Raw genomic sequence first — 18,412 nt, 5'->3', positions numbered from 1 at the left:
GTCCAAGATGGCCAGTGTCCTTAGAAGAAGAGACATGGAGACACACAGGGAAGAATGCCAGGTGATGACAGAGGCAGAGATTGGAGTGAAGCATCTGCAGGCCAATGAACAGCAAGGATTGTCACCAGAGGCTGGGAGAGGCATGGAGGAAACTCCCTAGGACCCTCCAGAAGGAACCAACTCTGATGACATTTTGATTTCAGATTTTTAGCCTCTAGAACTGTGAGCAAATACATTTCTGTTGTTTTAAGCCACCGGTTTGTGGTTCTATACATGGGAGCCCTAGGAAATGAATAATATCTGCTTCTGGGGAACCCAGCATAAGTCAGACAGTCAATTTCTGCTGCACAATCACTGCCTTCAGGCTACAGCTCAAACCCCATAAACTGATAGGCCCACAGACTCTGCCTTTCTGGAGAGCTTCATCAGCCACATTTCCATTCCCTGCCACACTGCATTTCAGTCCTGGGACTCGCTCACTGGCAGTTTCCTGAAAAGCCGTATCATTTCACTCTACAGTATTATTTCTTTCCATATGCTATTCATACGCTTGGAATGTTCTACCTCCTCCATTCCTAGCAAACTTCTTTAGAAATCAGCTAAATTTTCACCTTTTCTGTGATGTTTCCTCTGACTTCCCCATCAAGACCTGGGTGCTTTTTTTCCCTGGACTTTGTTAAGATTAAAAATACCTATACAATGGGCCTAATAACAGCATTTACCTCAAAGTATCAGTGTAAGACATAAATAATTAATGCACTAAAGTCCTTAAAATCATGGTTGGCAGATAATAGGCACTTATTAAATATTAGCTCTTATTATTATCAGTGATGAGATGATCACATTAAATCATATTTTGTGTGTAAGTATTTGTTTACCTATTTGCGAGTCCTTCAAAGGCAAGAACCACATCTTAGCTCAGCACAGTGATTAGCACAGAGTTGATATGTAATTACATTTACTGAATCATGTTCATGGACTGCTAGACTCAGGGTTGTAAAGCTGTCAATTCTTCTCAAACTGATTTATAGATTTAGTGCAACTTACATTAAATTCACAGCATGATTTCTGTGATATTGACAAGCCGATTCTAAAATTTATGTGAAAATGCAAAGGGCCAAGAATACCTAAGGCAATCTGGAAAAAGAAGGGCAAGGTTGGATGGCTTCTATTCCCAGATATCGAGACCTATGCAGCTATAGAAATTAAGCCAGTGTACCATAACAAGGAAAGAAAAATAGGCCTGAATAGTTTGAGGTCCAGATAAAGTTCCACAAATATATGTGAACTTGATTTATCATTAAGGATATACTGCAGAGCAGTGGGGTAAAGAAGATATTTTCAATGACAACTAGGAAAACCGTGTAAAAAAGGTGAATCTTGGTCTTTGCCTCACATCTTTCACAAAATAAACTTCACATGTATTGTAGAGCTAAATGTGAAAAGTAAAACAATAAGGTTTTAGAAAGTAGCATAGGATAAAATACGAATGACCCTGGAGTAGGAAAGAGTTTTTAAACAGGACATAAAAAAAAAAAAAAAGGGCTTCCCTGGTGGCGCAGTGGTTGAGCGTCCGCCTGCCGATGAAGAGGACACGGGTTCGTGCCCCGGTCCGGGAAGATCCCACATGCCGCGTAGTGGCTGGGCCCGTGAGCCACGGCCGCTGAGCCTGCGCGTCCGGAGCCTGTGCTCCGCAAAGGGAGAGGCCACAGCAGTGAGAAGCTCGCGTACCGCAAAAAAAAAAAAAAAAAAAAAAAAAAAAAAAAAAAAACCGACAAGAAGATGTGTAAATGGAATGGTATCAAAATTTTGCTTATCAAAAGACACTGCTAAGAAAAAGTAAGCCATGCTATGGAAGGAGGTATCTGCAATCCATTTAACCAGAAATGGACTTTTATCCAAAATATATAAATTGACTTTTATCCAAAATATATAAAGAACTCTCTAAGACCAATAAGGAAAAGATAGAGAACACAAAGAAAAAAATAGGGAAATCACATGAACTAATACTTCACAGAAGAAGGTGCCCAAATGGCCAATAAAGATACGAAAAGGCACTGAACCTCATCTGTCAACAGGGAAACAAGAATTAAATCCACAATAAAATACTACTGCATTTCCACTAGATTGACTAACCTTAAAAGGATTCACATTATCAAATGTTGTTAACTGGAACTCTCACACACTATTGATGAACTAAATATGAGCAATTTTCCCTGGAAAAGTCTTTAGCAGTATTTACTGAAGCTGAGCTTATACATACCCTATGACCCAGTGCTGTCACCCCTAAATCAACCAAAATGCAGACATATGTGCATCAAATGACACCTAGTAACATTATTTGTTTCCAACTGGAAACTCAAATGTCCATCAGCAGCCATGGATATATAAATTGTGGCCAGTCACAGAATTGAATGCCTCAGTGTAATGAAAATGAACAAATTACTGCTACTTACAACAACATGGGTAAATCTCACAAACATAATCTTGAGTGAAAGCAGACACAAAAGAATACAAAAGGTATAAGGACATTTATATAAAGTTCAAAACCAGGCAAAGTAATCCATGATCCCAGAGGTCAGGTCAGTGCTTACAAGTGTAGGAAAGGGGAGGCAGTGCTGATTTGGGAGGGAACAGGGGTGCTTCTGGAGTTCGGGCCATGTTCTATTTCTTGATCTGGGTGCCAGTTGCATGAGTGTATTCAACAAGTGATAATTCACCAAGATGCATGATTTGTGAACTTTTCTGTACGTAAGCTTTGTTTTGATAAGGATATTATTAAACAATGTTTCCGAATGGTAAGTATGCATCTTTTTGTATATCTGTGCAGAGCACCTAAAGGGCTACCCATAAACTCGGCTTCCTGGAATGATGCGTTCCTGTAAGTTCTAGAAAACTAAAGTTCTACTCGACCTTATTAAATACAACGCAGAAGATGGAGGCTCTGGGGGCTGAACTTGTGTGGTGTTTCAAGCCATCATTATCGGTGCTGATGACTGTGTTACACAGTATAATTTGAAGGAAGAGAGGAGACCCTATCTCTCTAGAGAAGCCCATTATACGACTCTCTCCTGAAAGGAACAAATGTGCAGCGTGTTCTGAGTCCCAGTAATGATTGAAGATGACTACTTGGCAATAAATAATAGAATCTTCTCTCTAATGACTCCTCCCAAGTGCCTCCCAAAAGAGGCCATTAAGAGACCCAGGAAATTCAAGAAAAAAGCTTACGAAGGATTAAAATAAAATTTTAAAAAGGTCCATTTGGAGCCATCCTGTGAGCACATACAGGGAACTGGTTAAAAGCAAAGATTTCAGATTAGAATCCTAGAGCCACCACTTATTAACTGTGTGACCTCTGGTGAGTTATTTGACATTTTTAAAAAAATGAGGTTCACGATATTACCTTTCTATAGGAATGTAGAGATGACTAAATAAACATTTACCACAGTGCCTGGCACATATAAAGGATCCAAAATTGTAAAGGATGATGATGGTGGCGCTGGTGATGTTGAGGATGAAGATGGTGATCAAAATGATGATGATGATGATGCTAAAGATCATGATGCTTAGCAAGCTCATTAACAGACAATGAGTTTCAAAAAGCTGGCCCTTGGGGACAATGTTTGAACCTCCAGAGAAAAACTCTAGTAGGTGCCAATGTAGGACCACTGATGGGACTGCAGCAGAGATCACTGTCTTTGGGGATAATGGTCACAGGGCCAGGTTATGGGGAGATTTGGGTAAGTCCTTATAATGAACTGAGTATTCTTGCAGTGGCTCATACCATAGACAGTGAGCCCTGTGAGGGTCTCTCAGCCCCTCCCACCCCCACATGATATAGCTTTCAACACGCCTTTCTTCTTCTTGAATACCTCTCACCAGTCTTAATTAAATATTTATTTGTGAATTATTTGTTAAATGCTGGTCTCCCCTAATCACTTGTAGGCTCTGTGAGAGCAGAGACCAAGTCTGTCTTGAACTACGTCTCTGGAGACACAGAGAGAAAAGACCCAGCCTCTGCCTTCTGGGAGCACACAGCCTAACAGCTGGGAGAAAAGGACACATTGGCAGATATTTTTATAACATAAAACGGGTGTTATGGAGGTATGAATGAAGTGCTCTAGGGTCCCAGAGGAGAGAACATATGAGTCTACTGGGGGAGTTAAAGGAGACTTCAAGGAGGAGGTGGCATTTGAACTGCAAATTGAATGAGGTATAGGAGTTTGTCCAGTGGACAAGAGGAATAATACCATCTCAGGCAGAGGGAAAAGCATGGTGGGCCAGTCTTGGCCTTGGAAACCAGAAGTAATTCTGTATTTCATTAGTTGCAAGCTGGGAGGGAAGTGTTATAAGAGGCTAGGGGAGGAAGGTGAGAAGTGGGGAGATAGCAGGGCTTTGAAGACTTTGGGCTAATCTTAGTGCAGATACCACCCTGGAGGTGATGAGGAGGCACTGAAGGGTTTGAGTTGGGGAATGTCGTATTCAGATTTGTGTTTTAGGAATATCAGGCTAGAAGTTGTGTGAATATTGGATTACAGCCTTTCCCTAAAAACCAGCTCAGTGGCAAGGGCCTCTCTGGTCTGTCTGTATGAGGACTGATGTTTCACACAGGAGCCTGACCTCCAATCTCCACCAAAGGTGGAGTTCTCCCCTGCTTATTATAGGAAAACACGAGTCCCATCTATTTCCCAAGTAACTTTCTGAGCCCTTCAAATGCTGGTTTGTCAACCATCTAACATAAACTCCAGTGCCTCTGCTATGCCTATTGCCATCACTGGATCTTGCCTAGGGCCATCACCCTCCCCACTGTACCTCTGGGTTTCAGACCCCTCCAGCCCCAGCCTCAATGAGAAGGTCCTGAACCAGATCCCAGTTCCATTACAAGGCCAGCCCCTGCCATCCACCTGCTATATGTTACTGAGATGCCCAGTCTTCCCACCCCACACATCAACCACAATGAACTTGAGCTTCTGCCTTAACTTGTAACATGGGATTAGTTATAAGGACTGCTGGAGCATTACATAAGTCATGGTGGTCCCCTCCCAACTCTGCTCAACTTGTGGAACTCTGGGCAGCTGCAACTCACTTGCATACCTTACTTAGAAATTGGCAATTCAGCCCACCCAGCCAGGAGCAGGCAGGAGAAGATGCTGGTGACAGGCTGGCAGATAGGAAGGCAGGGCTAAAAGTCCAAGGGTGAGCAAGTGCATGTGGTGAGGTTGGATTATGCTGTTTGCTTGGATGACTTCCTCAGTGAAGGCTCCCAGCATTCCCCAGAAGAGATGAAATACCTCTCATTCCAGATTAAAGATCATGCATATTTAAAGTTGTAAGGGTTGTAGCTATAGATGTACAATGGACCTGCGTTCAAGTTCCTCTCTGTTTACTACGTGTTACCTCGGACTAATTAACTTCTCATTATCTCAGTTGACAATCTCCTGTAAAATGGCAGTAACAGTACTTCTATTGTTATCATAACAAGTAATGAATTAATATTTGTAATAGTAAGTATATATAAATTTGGCTAAATTAATAAAATATATTTAAAGATCAATGAGTCTCCTCTCTAAAATAGGGATCATCATTATCATGTCATGCATTTGTCATAAGGACTAAATGAGATAAGGTATATAAAGAACATTGCAACCATTCAATAGAAGTTCATTCTTTCCCCCATGTGCTCTCTCATCATGGAATAGCTGGGAGCCAGGTGAATGGGTCCTGAGCTAACCAATATGTGGCTGGGAAGAGGAATGGATGGGAAGAATACTCCTGAGGAATTGGAGATATGTCAGCCAAGAGAATGTATCTGGGGGAGGGTAGGAAGTTCTAAGGGACACATGCTGTCTAGGACCACCACACCTTCCCTTACACTGACCATGTGATCTTTGGGGCTGCCAATCACAGTCCCCCTTCTCCCTCCTGAAATAGCAAGTCATAGAAGTGACTGTGACCCAGATGCAGTCTATCTCCATATCGCAATGTATCCCATTCCCCTGGGTATGTCACCCAAGCTGGGCCAATCAGAATCCTTCCCTGGGATTTTTCAGCTTGGAAGTAAAGGGGGAAAGGCTTTTCTTTCAGTTACAGAACTGAAAGTCTTTTCACTGAACGTTGTTGACAGCTATCTTCCCTGGCACTGGGAGAAAGTTTATCTGCATTAAGAAAAATTGTGCCAACACATAAAAACACAGCCAAGAGGTAAAGGATGGAAGGAGAGAGAGAAGGTAAAAGGAGTGAATGGAAAAGATGGAGAGGAAAGGAGAAAGGGAGAGGAAGAGAGAAAAGCAGGGGGGAGGGGGAAGGGGGAGAGAGAGAGAGAGAACTTTGTTCAAGTCCCTAGAATCATTTATACCTGAAGCTGGCCAGATGCACCCGTGGGCTTTCCAAATATAGGGTTCAATAATTCTATTTTTTGCTTCAGTTAGACTTTGTTCCTGTCACTTGCAGTGGAAAGACTCCTGACTAATTTTGGAACAAAGAAAATAATTCTGCCTAGACTGTAAGATTCATTAGCAGGCTAAAGAAACAGTACTTGTGACTAAACTGAGGTGGCTGACCAGCAGGGTGGCAGTTAGTATTTAAGTGCCACTGAGGTAACAGAAAATTAGTTGACTTCAAAACTATTTTAATTAGATGTCAGCTTTGGAGAAAGATGTCAGAATGCTCTGTCCTAAGCCCTGACGTGCTCATCATTCTTACCAACTTCTTAGCTCAAGCCTTCTAAGGCTTGCTTGTCAAAACTGTGGATAATCCAAAATTAGATTATGTGGATAGGTCATTCAGTGACAGAATCCAGATTCATGAATGGTTGACAGCTACCGTGATGGACCCAAACATGCTGGATTAAGTCTAATGGGGAATCATGTCAAAGCTTATGTCCTAGGACCAGTTTCACTAGTACAGGGAAAGGAGGGTGGCAAGCCTTCCCACCAAATCACAGGAATTTTTTGCTGGCTGCAAGCTCAGTGTGATTCCAGAGTACAACACAGCTGCCAAAACAGCGAGCACAAGACCTGGCAAGCTTAACACAAACACGGTGTCCAGAACAAGGGAGATAATCATTCCGCCATGTTCCACCCTGATCAGAGCACATCTGGAGTCCAAGGTGCAAGGGAATAAGGAAGAGTGTCCTACAAAGAATGGTTGAACAAACAGGGCATTTTAATCAGAAGAGAAGTCACAGTACCTGTTTCTTCACAAACATCTCAAGGGCTGACATATGGCCAAGGGGAGACCTTATCTGCTGGACTCCAGAGGACAGAACCCGGAGTGATGAGCGGAAGTTACACGGGAGGCAGTCTTTGGCAGCAGAGATGCACAACAAGGTCGCCTTAGCTCAGGCTCTGCTGATCTGCGAGCGTTGTCACCTAGAGGAAGCTCACAGCTCCCTCCCCACCACTCCTCGGCCAAGGCAGGGGAATGTCACCACTGTGTTGGCTCTGAGGACATGCCACTGGCCATTGTGTTGACAGAAACAGGATAGGGCAGTGATGTGACCAAGTATGTGGGACTAGGAGGCTGGGGGTGAGGCTGGGAGACATGGGGATGGGGAAGCACATTCACAGAAAAGTGGCCACCTTTTGGCCACCTTCTCTTTGTGTCTCACCATCTTGCTTTTAAAAAAAAAAAGAAAAAGAAAAAAAGAAAGAAGGATATAGATTCCTGGAATCCAGCCCTTTGTTGGGGTGGAGCCAGTAAAGATACATACATACATACATATATATATATATATATATATATATATATATATATATATATTTTTTTTTTTTAACTTTCCAAGTGATTCTGACGCATAACTAGGTTTGGAAATCACACAAATGACTCCACAAAGAGCTGATTCCAGGGAAAGTCACTTTAATAACTGGTGTCTACGTTTGATGGATCAACAATCCCCTCTGCGCTATTCTCCATGTAATCAGAGTCAGTGTCTGAGGCTGGCAGCTCCTTCCCTTTGCTCTCTTGCCTGCTGTCCTTGTGCTCTTCACCTCTGAACCATCAACGATCCCACCATGCATATGACTGCCGATCTCTTCGCTTCCAACAGGCTTCACCCTGGACCCGGACCATCTACCTGCCCTCAGCCTCCAGCCAATGCCCCCAGGGCACTGAGTGAGCATCCTTTCTCTCTGCTGCCACCACATGGAGATCCTTGCCATCTGTCCCCATTCCTTGGCCTCACCTCCCTCTGGCAGAGGGAGAAATGCTTTCCCTTCCTTCCATTCAGCTCCCTTAGAGGGAGATCTCACTTCTCTCTTTTAGAGGGGTTCTTAGGGTTTAAATAATACATTCACTTTTCAATAAATAATGATTTAGTGCCTGTGATGGCCACACGCTCTTTTGGGTGCTGGCGATAAAACGGCAAATAAGAAAGGCGAAGTCCTTGCTCTCATAAAGCTTGTATTCTAGCTCAAGGAGGCAGATGATAAAGATCATTTCAGAGAGTGGTTCAGGGGTATGAAGAAAATAAAACCAGGCAAAAGTAATGAGAAACATAAATTGGCAGTCCGAGAAACCTCTTTAAAGAGATAACATCTGAGCTGAGACTCAAAAGACAAAGAGTGAGCCAAAGGTCTGGGGGAGGGCATTCTAGGCATGGAGAAAAGCATATACAAAGGTCCTGGGGTGGGAATGAGCTTGGTGTGTTTGGAAAATTCAAAGGTCAGGGTTGCTGCTGTGAGGAGAAGGAGAAGAAAGAAAAGGAGGAAAAGAAAATGAAGAAGGAGAAGAAGAAAAGGAGGAAGGGGGGAAGATGAAGAGCATCAGAAGAGCTTCCTGTAGCACCTAGAATCCCCATTCAGTTCTTCCCGCCTGTCTGAGTCTGCCCACCTCCCCACACTCCCATCCCCCCGACACAATATTTTGTGCTCGCAGCCCTTTCCTGTCCTTCCCCCTCTCACCTAGTCTGTGTTTGCAAATATCTGAACCACAACTGTAGACAGGATTCAAGTTATTTCCCGTGGGTCTCCTAGACCTCAGCAAATCCGTGGATGTGAGCAGGCCCCTGTTTAAAGTGTCCCTCAACTTTTCATGGCAGTTTTGAATATTCTGTGAAAGTTAGAAGCCTTGTCTATGTAGAGCTCACAAAGGTCTTATTGTGGTGTTACCTAAATCCTTACCTTTCCTATCCTAGCCTCAACTCCAGCCCAGCCAAAACACCTAGTAAAAATGAGCTGGCTAGCCACACAGAAAGCTTTATGTGATGTAGTGAGCTCTCTGACACTGTAGGTGCTCCAGAGAGGTGCATATGACAGGAACCAGACACAACTGCACACCATCAGAGAAAAAACAGAGAAAGGAAATAACACTTGAGATCATTTGGGCCACTTGCCACTGTATTCAATACATGCAAGCATGTGCAAGTGAGCATGAGCTGTGACTCTGGGTTCCCTCAGTCCATCAGATAGTATTTCGTACTTGTCATGTCAGTGTTTAAGGACTAACAAACCAATGGTTTTATCTAGTATTCAACTGAGGAAACACTGGTCTCTTCCAATGCTGGGGGGGAAAAATAGAAGTGCTGGACTTATTGAGAAATGTCAGCTTGTTTCTATTCCCCACTAACAAAACTATCTGCTGGGGCACATAAATAAGGCTAGATTGAATCTAGTATCCATGTGATTGTTTATGTAAAATTGCAAAGGATTTTTAAGGAATAATTTTGACTTATGTGATTTTTGCTTTCCATAGTGCCTCTTGACTCCAACCCTCAAGTAATATGGGCCTCCTCTCTTGAAAAAGGATATATATATATATATATATATATATATATATATACACACATATATATATTCAGTTAATATGTATTAACTGAATCACTTTGCTGTATACCTGAAACTAACACAACATTGTAAATCAACTATACTTCAATTTAAAAAATTTTGATCTCAGCAAATTTAGTAAATTCCACAGCAGATTAAGAGCACTTATTTTATTTTTATTTTTGCGGTACGCGGGCCTCTCACTGTTGTGGCCTCTCCCGTTGCGGAGCACACGCTCCAGACGCGCAGGCTCAGCGGCCATGGCTCACGGGCCTAGCCGCTCCGCGGCATGTGGGATCTTCCCGGACTGGGGCACGAACCCGTGTCCCCTGCATTGGCAGGCGGACTCGCAACCACTGCGCCACCAGGGAAGCCCAGAGCACTTATTTTAAATTAATCTTAATAAAACAATTCATGATCAATGGGATCTGATTTGGGGGAACTTATCTATTCACTAAGAGAATGAGAATGATAGTCTTCATTAAGACTTTAAAACTAAAAAAAGATGGGACTCCTCTGTAAAATTATTTTTTTCTTTTTCATTCTAAATGTATATCCCAGTGAGGTGTTTTTCTTTTCTCTTAATTTCTTTCTTCTCCTTCCCCTCCTTTCTCTCCTCCTCCTTCTTCCCCCTTTTTTCCTTTTTCCTCTCCCTCTCTTGCATTTTCTTGCTTTATCCACTTCTTCCTTCATTCCTTCCCTTCCTTGCTGCTTCCTTGAGGAAGGGTGAGACAGAGGAAGAGGGTGAGACAGAGCAGGCTACTCTGACACATTGGCCCCTTATTTCTTCAGTATGAACCCTATCAACACACCACACACAAGCGTGCGTGCACACACACCTACATCAACACTCCTTCCCCTACTGATTCATTTAGCAGGAATATCAATTCACGTGCTGTTGAGAAGACTCACCTAGATCACCTATCACTGAGAAAGAGAACATGAAACATTGTTTTTACATGACTATGCATTAAAACATGTGACAGAGACGGCTAACTGCCCCTCCAAATCCATTTTCACCTTCATCCTTTTGAAAAATAAATCCCTCCCCAAAGTTTTCACTGGGTATGTGGCTGCCCAGCTAAATGCTATCTTTCCCAGGCTCCCTTGCAGCTAGGTGTGGCCATGGGACCAAATTCTTAGCAAAGGAGTGTGTTGGAAAGTGCTAGCTATGATTTCTGGGTCACATCACTAAAAGAAAGCTGCTTGCCTCTACTTCCTTTCCCCTCTGCATGCTGACTGGAACTCAGATGTGTTGGTAGTGAGCTGGCTGTCACCATGCTGATGAGGACAACTCCCTAGAACAGTGCTGTCCAATAGAAATAAGCTCAAGCCAGGGGAAATTCATTTTACTTGTTAACAAGTAGCCGGTAGGAATAAATGTAAAACAAGTAAAATTAATTTTAACAATATATTTTATGTAGTCTACTATATACAATTATAACTTCAACATGTAATCAATATAAAATATTTTTAATGAGCAGCTTATTCTTATTTCATACTAATTATTCAACAACCAGTGTGCATCTTACGTTTACAGCACAACTCAGTTTGGAAAAGCCACATTTCTGGTACTGTGACTTGTGGCTTCCTTTGGACTGCAGAGTGCTAGAAGATGGTAGAGCAACAAGATGGAAGGAACCTGGGGTACTGATTGACCTTGTGGAACAAGCCACCCATCATCTTGGATTTCCCATTTATTTCTTGTTTAAAACACTGTATTTTGGGGTCTCTCTGTAACATGAGCTTAGCCTGTATCCTGACTAATACAAGATGGTTAAGTTTTTTTTTTCCCTGCAGAAATTGGTATCGACCTACATCTGACATTCTGTATAACAAGCTAATGGCATGTTTGTAAACATATCGGCAATTATAGCCCATTGTTCCAGTTGAGTCAGCCAGCTGGAATGGAACAACTTAACTGTGTATGGGAAGTACTCAAGTTTTAAACCTTGAAAAATTCCAACTTTTATGCTTTCATTTTTTTGTATGTTCTGTTTTTTTTGTTTGTTTCATGAAACTCAAAGCAACAATCCCTACAACTATTAAGCACGTAGATATGCATGCATCTTTTAATTTTTATTATCTATTTGAACTAAATACTTATGAAAAGGGAGCACAAGTTAAAAAATTAAAGTTACCTAATAAAAAAAGAAAAGAGGAGAGGTGGGGGGTGGTCACTTATAATTAATTACAGTTAATCATCAGCAGTGCTTAATTAAAAAAAAAAAACTAGATAAGAAGTAGTTTATTTAAAAGACCTTATCCAGCCTAAACTTTTCAGATTCTACATGTATACTTTTCAAACATGTAATTTTACAGGCATATAATATCTGCATATAAAAACAAAACAACAGTCAAATTAGGTTTTTTTATTTCCAATTTGTTTCTGTTTCCCCACAAACAAAAGGAATTGGCTAAAGATTGGCAAGGTTCTTCGTGTTTCTAAATTAATCTTCTGGTTTATGGGGAAATGCAATACTGAAGTCTATAAAAAGAAAATGTAAATAAGGACCCATCACTTCATACTTTGTGTCCCAAGATATGTCAATTAATTTTTTTTATTTTTTATTTTTTTGGCTGCGTTGGGTCTTCATTGCCGCGCGCAGGCTTTTCTCTTGTTGCGGCAAGCGGGGGCTTCTCATTGCGGTGGCTTCTCTTGTTGTGGCTCACGGGCTCAGTAGTTGTGGCTCACGGGCTCTAGAGCACAGGCTCAGTAGTTGTGGAGCACGGACTTAGCTGCTCTGTGGTATGTGGGATCTTCCTGGACCAGGTATGGAACCTGTGTCCCCTGCATTGGCAGGCGGATTCTTAACCATTGCGCCACCAGGGAAGCCCTGTCAGTTATTATCTTGATTTGCTATTGCTGTTTTCCTTCAATAAAGACTCAACATCTAGAAGGCTGAGGGTAGCTGGGTGAATTCAGTCTACTCCTAATTCATTTTATTGAGTCAGTGTAGAAGACTGGTTAAGAGCAGAGATTTAGGAGTTAGACATCCCTAAGTTTGTATCCTGACTCCACTGATTATAGCTGTGTGACCATGGGCAAGTTACTAAACCTCTCTGAGATTTAGTGTCCTCATCTATAAAATAAAAATAATAAACTGCCCCAAAGTACTGGAAGGAATAAGTGAGATGCGTAGGAAGTACTTAACACAATGTCTCATCCAGTGCTAGCTGCCAAGTATTTTTCTATTTCCAAAATAAATAATGATCTCATAACATTTTATATATACGTGTGTGTGTGTGTGTGTGTGTGTGTGTGTGTGTGTGTATATATATATCCTACTGTATGACAGTTTCTTTTGACATGGATTATTTCTAATTCTCATAGCTATGCTGTGGGCGGTGGGAGAAGCAGCCTCATTTTACAGTTGGAGAAACTGTAGCTCAGAGAGGTAAAGCTGCCTGCCTGAGGTCACACAGTGAATGTGTGACTGAGCTGAAGTGGAAACAGACCCAGCCAACATCAAAGCCTGTGTTCTTTCTACCAGGCGGAGGTGGGACACTCTGGAACACACATTCTTATGGCAGTGTGTGCCCCAAAAAGAGACAAAGAAAAAGAAGGCAAAGCAGCTTTGGAGGTCTCCAAACCTCCTGGTTTAGAATAAATCCCTCAATTATGCTTCAAGTTGGATACGTTTTTGTAATCTCAACTGGACATTCTTTCCCCATCAAGTTCCTTGAAATTTCCCTTTAAAGAGCATCTAGGAAAAGCCACTCTCATTAGCCAGGGTCTGGCTTTATTTTCCTAATAAACAGACGTTCGGACAGACAAAAGAGCCTCTTTTATTTTCAATCAATTCTTGAACATTTCAGCTGATTTTCTTCTATTTGGCTTGAAATTGGGATCTGGGAATGGCTGGTCCTGCAAATTGTCCTCCTATAAGGGAAGCCCCTTGAGGATCCTCAACTTGTTATTTTTAATCACTGTAATCTCTTTTTCAAAGGAGGCCATGGTCAGAAACAGAGCAGGCCTTTCAGAGCTTTCTAAAGCACAATTATTGCAGAGGGAGGGGTATTGGGGGGAAGAGGGAGGGAGAGTAGAGAGATGTGGTGGGAGAGAGAAGGCAGTCAATATAGTACTAACAACTTGGAAAAAGGCTGAATCATCATCTCATCTGGATCCTGGCTGTTGAGAAGAAACCCCATGTTTCAATATTTTTCTTAATAGTGACCATTTTATTCCAGTCTAGAATACCTAAAGGATATGCTGGGGGGGGGGCATGGAGAGCAGAAGCTCTTTGGGGATAGAATACTGAGGACAAAGGTTTGTGGCAGGAAAACAAGCCATTGATTCCAACGATTGTGAAGGGCCCTAATTCAGGAAAAAATAAAACAGCAAACAGAACACCAGGGGAATGTTAATTTCCACAGCCCTAAGTCAATACCTAGAGCAGAATGTATTAGATTTATTTCTAATATAACTATTCTAAGAAAGTATAAGCCAACAGAAAATGTCACAAACTAGGCCAGTGCCCTTTTCTTCCTAACTCTGAGTGGCAGAATCAGGTTTGCTAATCGCAGAGTATTTACTCAGAGGGCCTTAGCATGGTTCCTGCAAGATCTTTCATTCAGGATCTCTTAGTCACCAGAAAGGAGATAAGGTGATTGCCCACCAACAGCCTGAGTCGGATGTCACAGTCCAAAAGGCTAACTTTTTAGGCTGGAATAACCTATAAGGTGAAAGTCTAGTGTTCCCCTCCCTACTAGCCCCAGTTTCCACCTGCTGCCAGTGGATACTTAGGCAGTCATGGAACCTCTCTGTCGATGTGAATCCCAGATGCATCTCTGTCTCAGTGCTGGGGCCACTTGCTGCCAGTGCTTGGACAAACTGGGAGGATTCAAGTGGGAAAAGAAACCCAGAAGGACTCTTGGCCTGCGCAGCAGACTAGCCTGAATTACCCAAAAAAGAAATCCTCCCAGGACTTCCCTGGAGGTCCAGTGGTTAAGACTGTGACTCCCCGCTTCCACTGCATGGGGCACGGGTTCAATCCCTGGTCGGGGAGTTAAGATCCCACTTGCCATGCAGTGCGACCAAAAAAATTAAAAAAAGAAAAAAGGAAATCCTCCTGGTCCTAAACGAGGAATAGTCTAAGGCAAGCCTCATGATATGGAGAAATCATTCATTCATTCATTCAATTATTTCATGAGGACCGAGGTAACTGGCATTCACTGGTAGACTGGCTGAAAGGAGAGCTGAATAAACCTACTTTTAAACGCATGCACACACACACACACACACACACCCCAGAAACAAATCTGACCAGGCACATCCCTCCACTATTAAAGCATTAGGGCCCCATAGCCAACTCAAACTAGCATATATTGGGGGCCCGCTGTAGCTCAGGCATGCTCATGTTTATGCACTCATTCACTCCCTGCTACCGCCCAGGTTGGTTGGATAAACAGCTGTTTTCAATAGCTGCGAAACAGGTTCAGAGAAATTAAAGGACTTGCACAAGGTCACACAGCTACTAAACCCTGGTCCGCCTGACTCCAGAGCCACCTCTTTCCCTGCCACGTGGAGCTGGGACAGTTTTCCTAGGGAACCCAGGCCCTCGGGTTGCGGGAGGGCTGAAGAGGCCAGTGGGGTTACGCCCACTTCCCTCCAGTCCACGGAGAGGACTGGCTGCTTCCCAGCTCGGAGGAGAGGCTGCGGCCGCTCGTAGGTTCGGCTCTCAGGGCAACCCAGCCAACCCGCCGCCAGTTCCCCGGGGCTGGGCCGGGTGCCCTCCACCCCACCCCCACCCTGCCCGTCTCCACGGAGTACCCGCCGATCCGTGCCGGCTTGCAGGGGCTGCCGGCCAGCTGCTGAGCGCATCCACGTGCAGACTATGCCGGGAAGCCCGCTCTGGGGAGCTCCAGGTGGAGAAAGTCGGGAACACGAACTCGGGGAAATGGAGGAAGCGTTCTGAGAAGGGTTGCCCCCGGTTCTGGTCGCCTGTGTGGCCTGGGCGCCCGCTGACACTGCCCCAAACTTTCTCCAGTGTTGTTCCCATTGCTTCTTCCCGAGATGCTTAGGAACCGGGAAAGTGGGGATGGAAGAGTACCCCACTCGGTGCCCCAAAGCCCCTCTCTTCCTGCTTGGACCTAGAATTGACTTTTGAAGGGGCAGGGGTGAAGGGACACGCGCCCTGTCACTCCCCGCCCGCGGGGCCCCGGTGAGGCCAGGCAGGCTTCCTTCCCTGCCCGACGTCCTGGCTCGCGACTGGAGAAAGGCAGCTGCAGCACGGGGAAAAGATGTCTGGGGAGATGACCCGGCTGAAGAGAGGGGCGGTGGGCCCTGGGGATGGAGTCAGTGATCTTCAGGTCTGTGCGCGTCGAGCTGCCTGTCCTGCTTGGGAGGCGCTCACTTGCTTGGACATCCCCCCTCTGCGCTCCCGAAAGCCGGCTCTCAGCTGAGGAGCGTAGGCATCCCTGGGGCACTGAGACTTGGGGTTTCGGGAGCCAAGGTCCCGGCCCCCAGGGAGCAGGCCTCGGGAATCCGGGCTTCCCTTCCGTCTTCATCGGATTCCCTTTCCCTGTCCGAAACTACCTAGAGCTCCCTGTCCACTGGGAACCTGTCCTAGAAATCCAGGGTCTTCTCCCTCGCCTGGGACCATCGGAGAATAATTTGGAGTTCTTTCCAGGGACCCTTCCGAAAAGCTTCAGCCTCCTCTCCCCTCCTCCTCGTGCCCTGGGACCAGTTAAGGTAGAAGCCGAAGTCCCTTCTCCTGTAGGAATCTGTCCGGGGAAGCTGGAGTGACCATCCCACTGGGGACCGGTCAGCGAGAAGCTGGTTTCCTTTCTTTCAGGGATGGGAGTGGGGAAAGCCGGAGTCACCACCTTGCCTGGGACCCGACTAAGAGAAGCCAGGGTCCGCTCCATTCCAGAGACGGATCTGGAGAAAGGCGAGTCTCCACTTCTCTCCTGGAGCCGGCGGGGGAAGAAGCCAGGTTCCCTCCCAGCCAGGCCAGAGTGACGCGTCGCTCCACTACAGCCCATGCCAGGGAACCGCGCGTCGGACGTGGGGGCTGCATCTCCTGGCTGTGGCCCGCGACGGCCCCGGACACTGGCTCGGGTCTAAAAGGGCTGAGGGCATCCAGGACAGAAGGGCCCTTACCGGGCTGCGCCCGCACTGTGCGCCTGAGAACCGTGCGCCCTCCTCCCGCACCGCGCGGTCGGCGCCCTCCGGGGGCCGGGTCCCGCGCCTTCAACACCACGCAGGGCCACTTACCGCGGTAGCTGGTTCCCGGCTTGTAGAAGTCAGGGTCGCCCTCCACACGGAGGCTGAACTCCGTGTAGCCCTCGCGCCGCGTGCCCTGGACGCGCAGGATGCGGCTGCAGTAGCCCTCCGACTTGGGCACTTTGTCCAGGGTCTCGTCGGAGAAGGCCAGCGCCGCGGCCAGAGGCAGCGCCAGAGCCAGCAGCGCTGGACTCCGGCTCAGTCTCAGGGACGCCGGGGATAGCCTCATCCTCGCGGGCCCCCAACTTTGTGCCTGGCCGCCGGTTCGCCACGCGACTCCTGCTCGAAGGGGTCCCCGTGGAAGCGCGACCTGGCAGAGCCCGGGCGGGGAGCGGAGCTCGGAGCCGGCGCTGGCGACCGGGAGACCTTGCCGCCTCGGCTTGGCGGCTGCCGAGCTGCGCTGCGCTGAGCTGAGCCGAGCAAGCCGAGCAGCGCGAGGAAGGGAGGGCGGCGGCGGCGGAGGAGGAGGAGGAGGAGGGAGGGCTGATTTTGCCCAGATCCCCGAGAGCAGCGCTGTTTTGTTTCCGCGCTGGCGATTAGCGGCGCGGCCGTGTTTATTTTGCGATGCTGGATACCCAGGGTCTGGCGAGGAAATCATAGGGCACAGGGACACTGCGGACTCTGTCCCACCACCAAGGAGGCTGCTGCCCCAACCCCCTGGACCCTGTGGAGGAGGGTGCTCCAAGGAGGGAAAGACTGAGAACTTTTGTTGCACACCTACTCTGCGTCTGGCAATATTCTGGGCCGTTTACTTACTAGATCTGCTCACCTTTTCCACTCTCGCTTCACACAATAAACGTGACATTACTTTCACTCATTTTATAGATGAGCAAACTGAGGCTTTCGGCCAGTTAAAGCAGGGTCAGATGCCATGGCTATCTGACTCTATTGCCCTTCTCTGACCTGGAACAGGTCAGACTGGAGGATGGAAAGGAACAGAATGATTCATCCATTGGGGCCAGTAGGCACAGTGCTATGGCCTGTAATACCTTTGGAGATTCCTGAAAATGTTTTCTTTAAAGTCAGAAGAAAAAAAAAACTTTAGGTCCAATAAAATATTTCACTATATAGTATTTATTAATATATTTGTCTTTATACCTACAGAGTCATAAAATATGTTTACTGCTGTTTTATGAAGGGAGGAGCCCACGAAGACAAAAGTGCCTAAAGCCCATAGGAGTCCTCACAGAGCCCTGGAAAGGGGTTTTGAAAGTTTCAGAGAAAAGCCTGTGTTTTCTTGGCTTAGATTTTAGTTCAGGTTCCCAGTCCCCAGTGACAGATGTTTGGAGAGGAGCTGAACCTAAGGGCTCACTGGGCAGAGCCTCAGGCTCAACCCCAAAGCCAGACAGGAGAAGGCCAGGTGCAGGAATCTCTCCCACTGTTCCCCTGGGCACAGACTTGAATCAAACATTAGTCCTGTCCC

The 18,412-nt window shown here is 45.6% G+C and overlaps 1 protein-coding gene across 1 annotated transcript in view; it reads right to left on the bottom strand.

The window, feature by feature from the left end:
- The window catches only part of SPON1 (spondin 1), a gene marked incomplete at both ends in the record, with an annotated part of 272,489 nt that extends 255,271 nt beyond the window's left edge, over window positions 1-17,218 (bottom strand). The window contains one exon of the mRNA XM_079709166.1: window positions 16,981-17,218. Within this exon, the coding sequence (XP_079565292.1) occupies window positions 16,981-17,218 (238 nt within the window). The remainder of the gene's footprint in view (window positions 1-16,980) is intronic.
- Window positions 17,219-18,412: the final 1,194 nt, after the last annotated feature.

Source organism: Hyperoodon ampullatus (assembly GCF_949752795.1).
Source record: "Hyperoodon ampullatus genome assembly, chromosome: 7".
In the NCBI taxonomy this organism is placed as follows: Eukaryota; Metazoa; Chordata; class Mammalia; order Artiodactyla; family Ziphiidae; genus Hyperoodon; species Hyperoodon ampullatus.
This window is presented reverse-complemented; position numbering and strand designations above follow the sequence as displayed.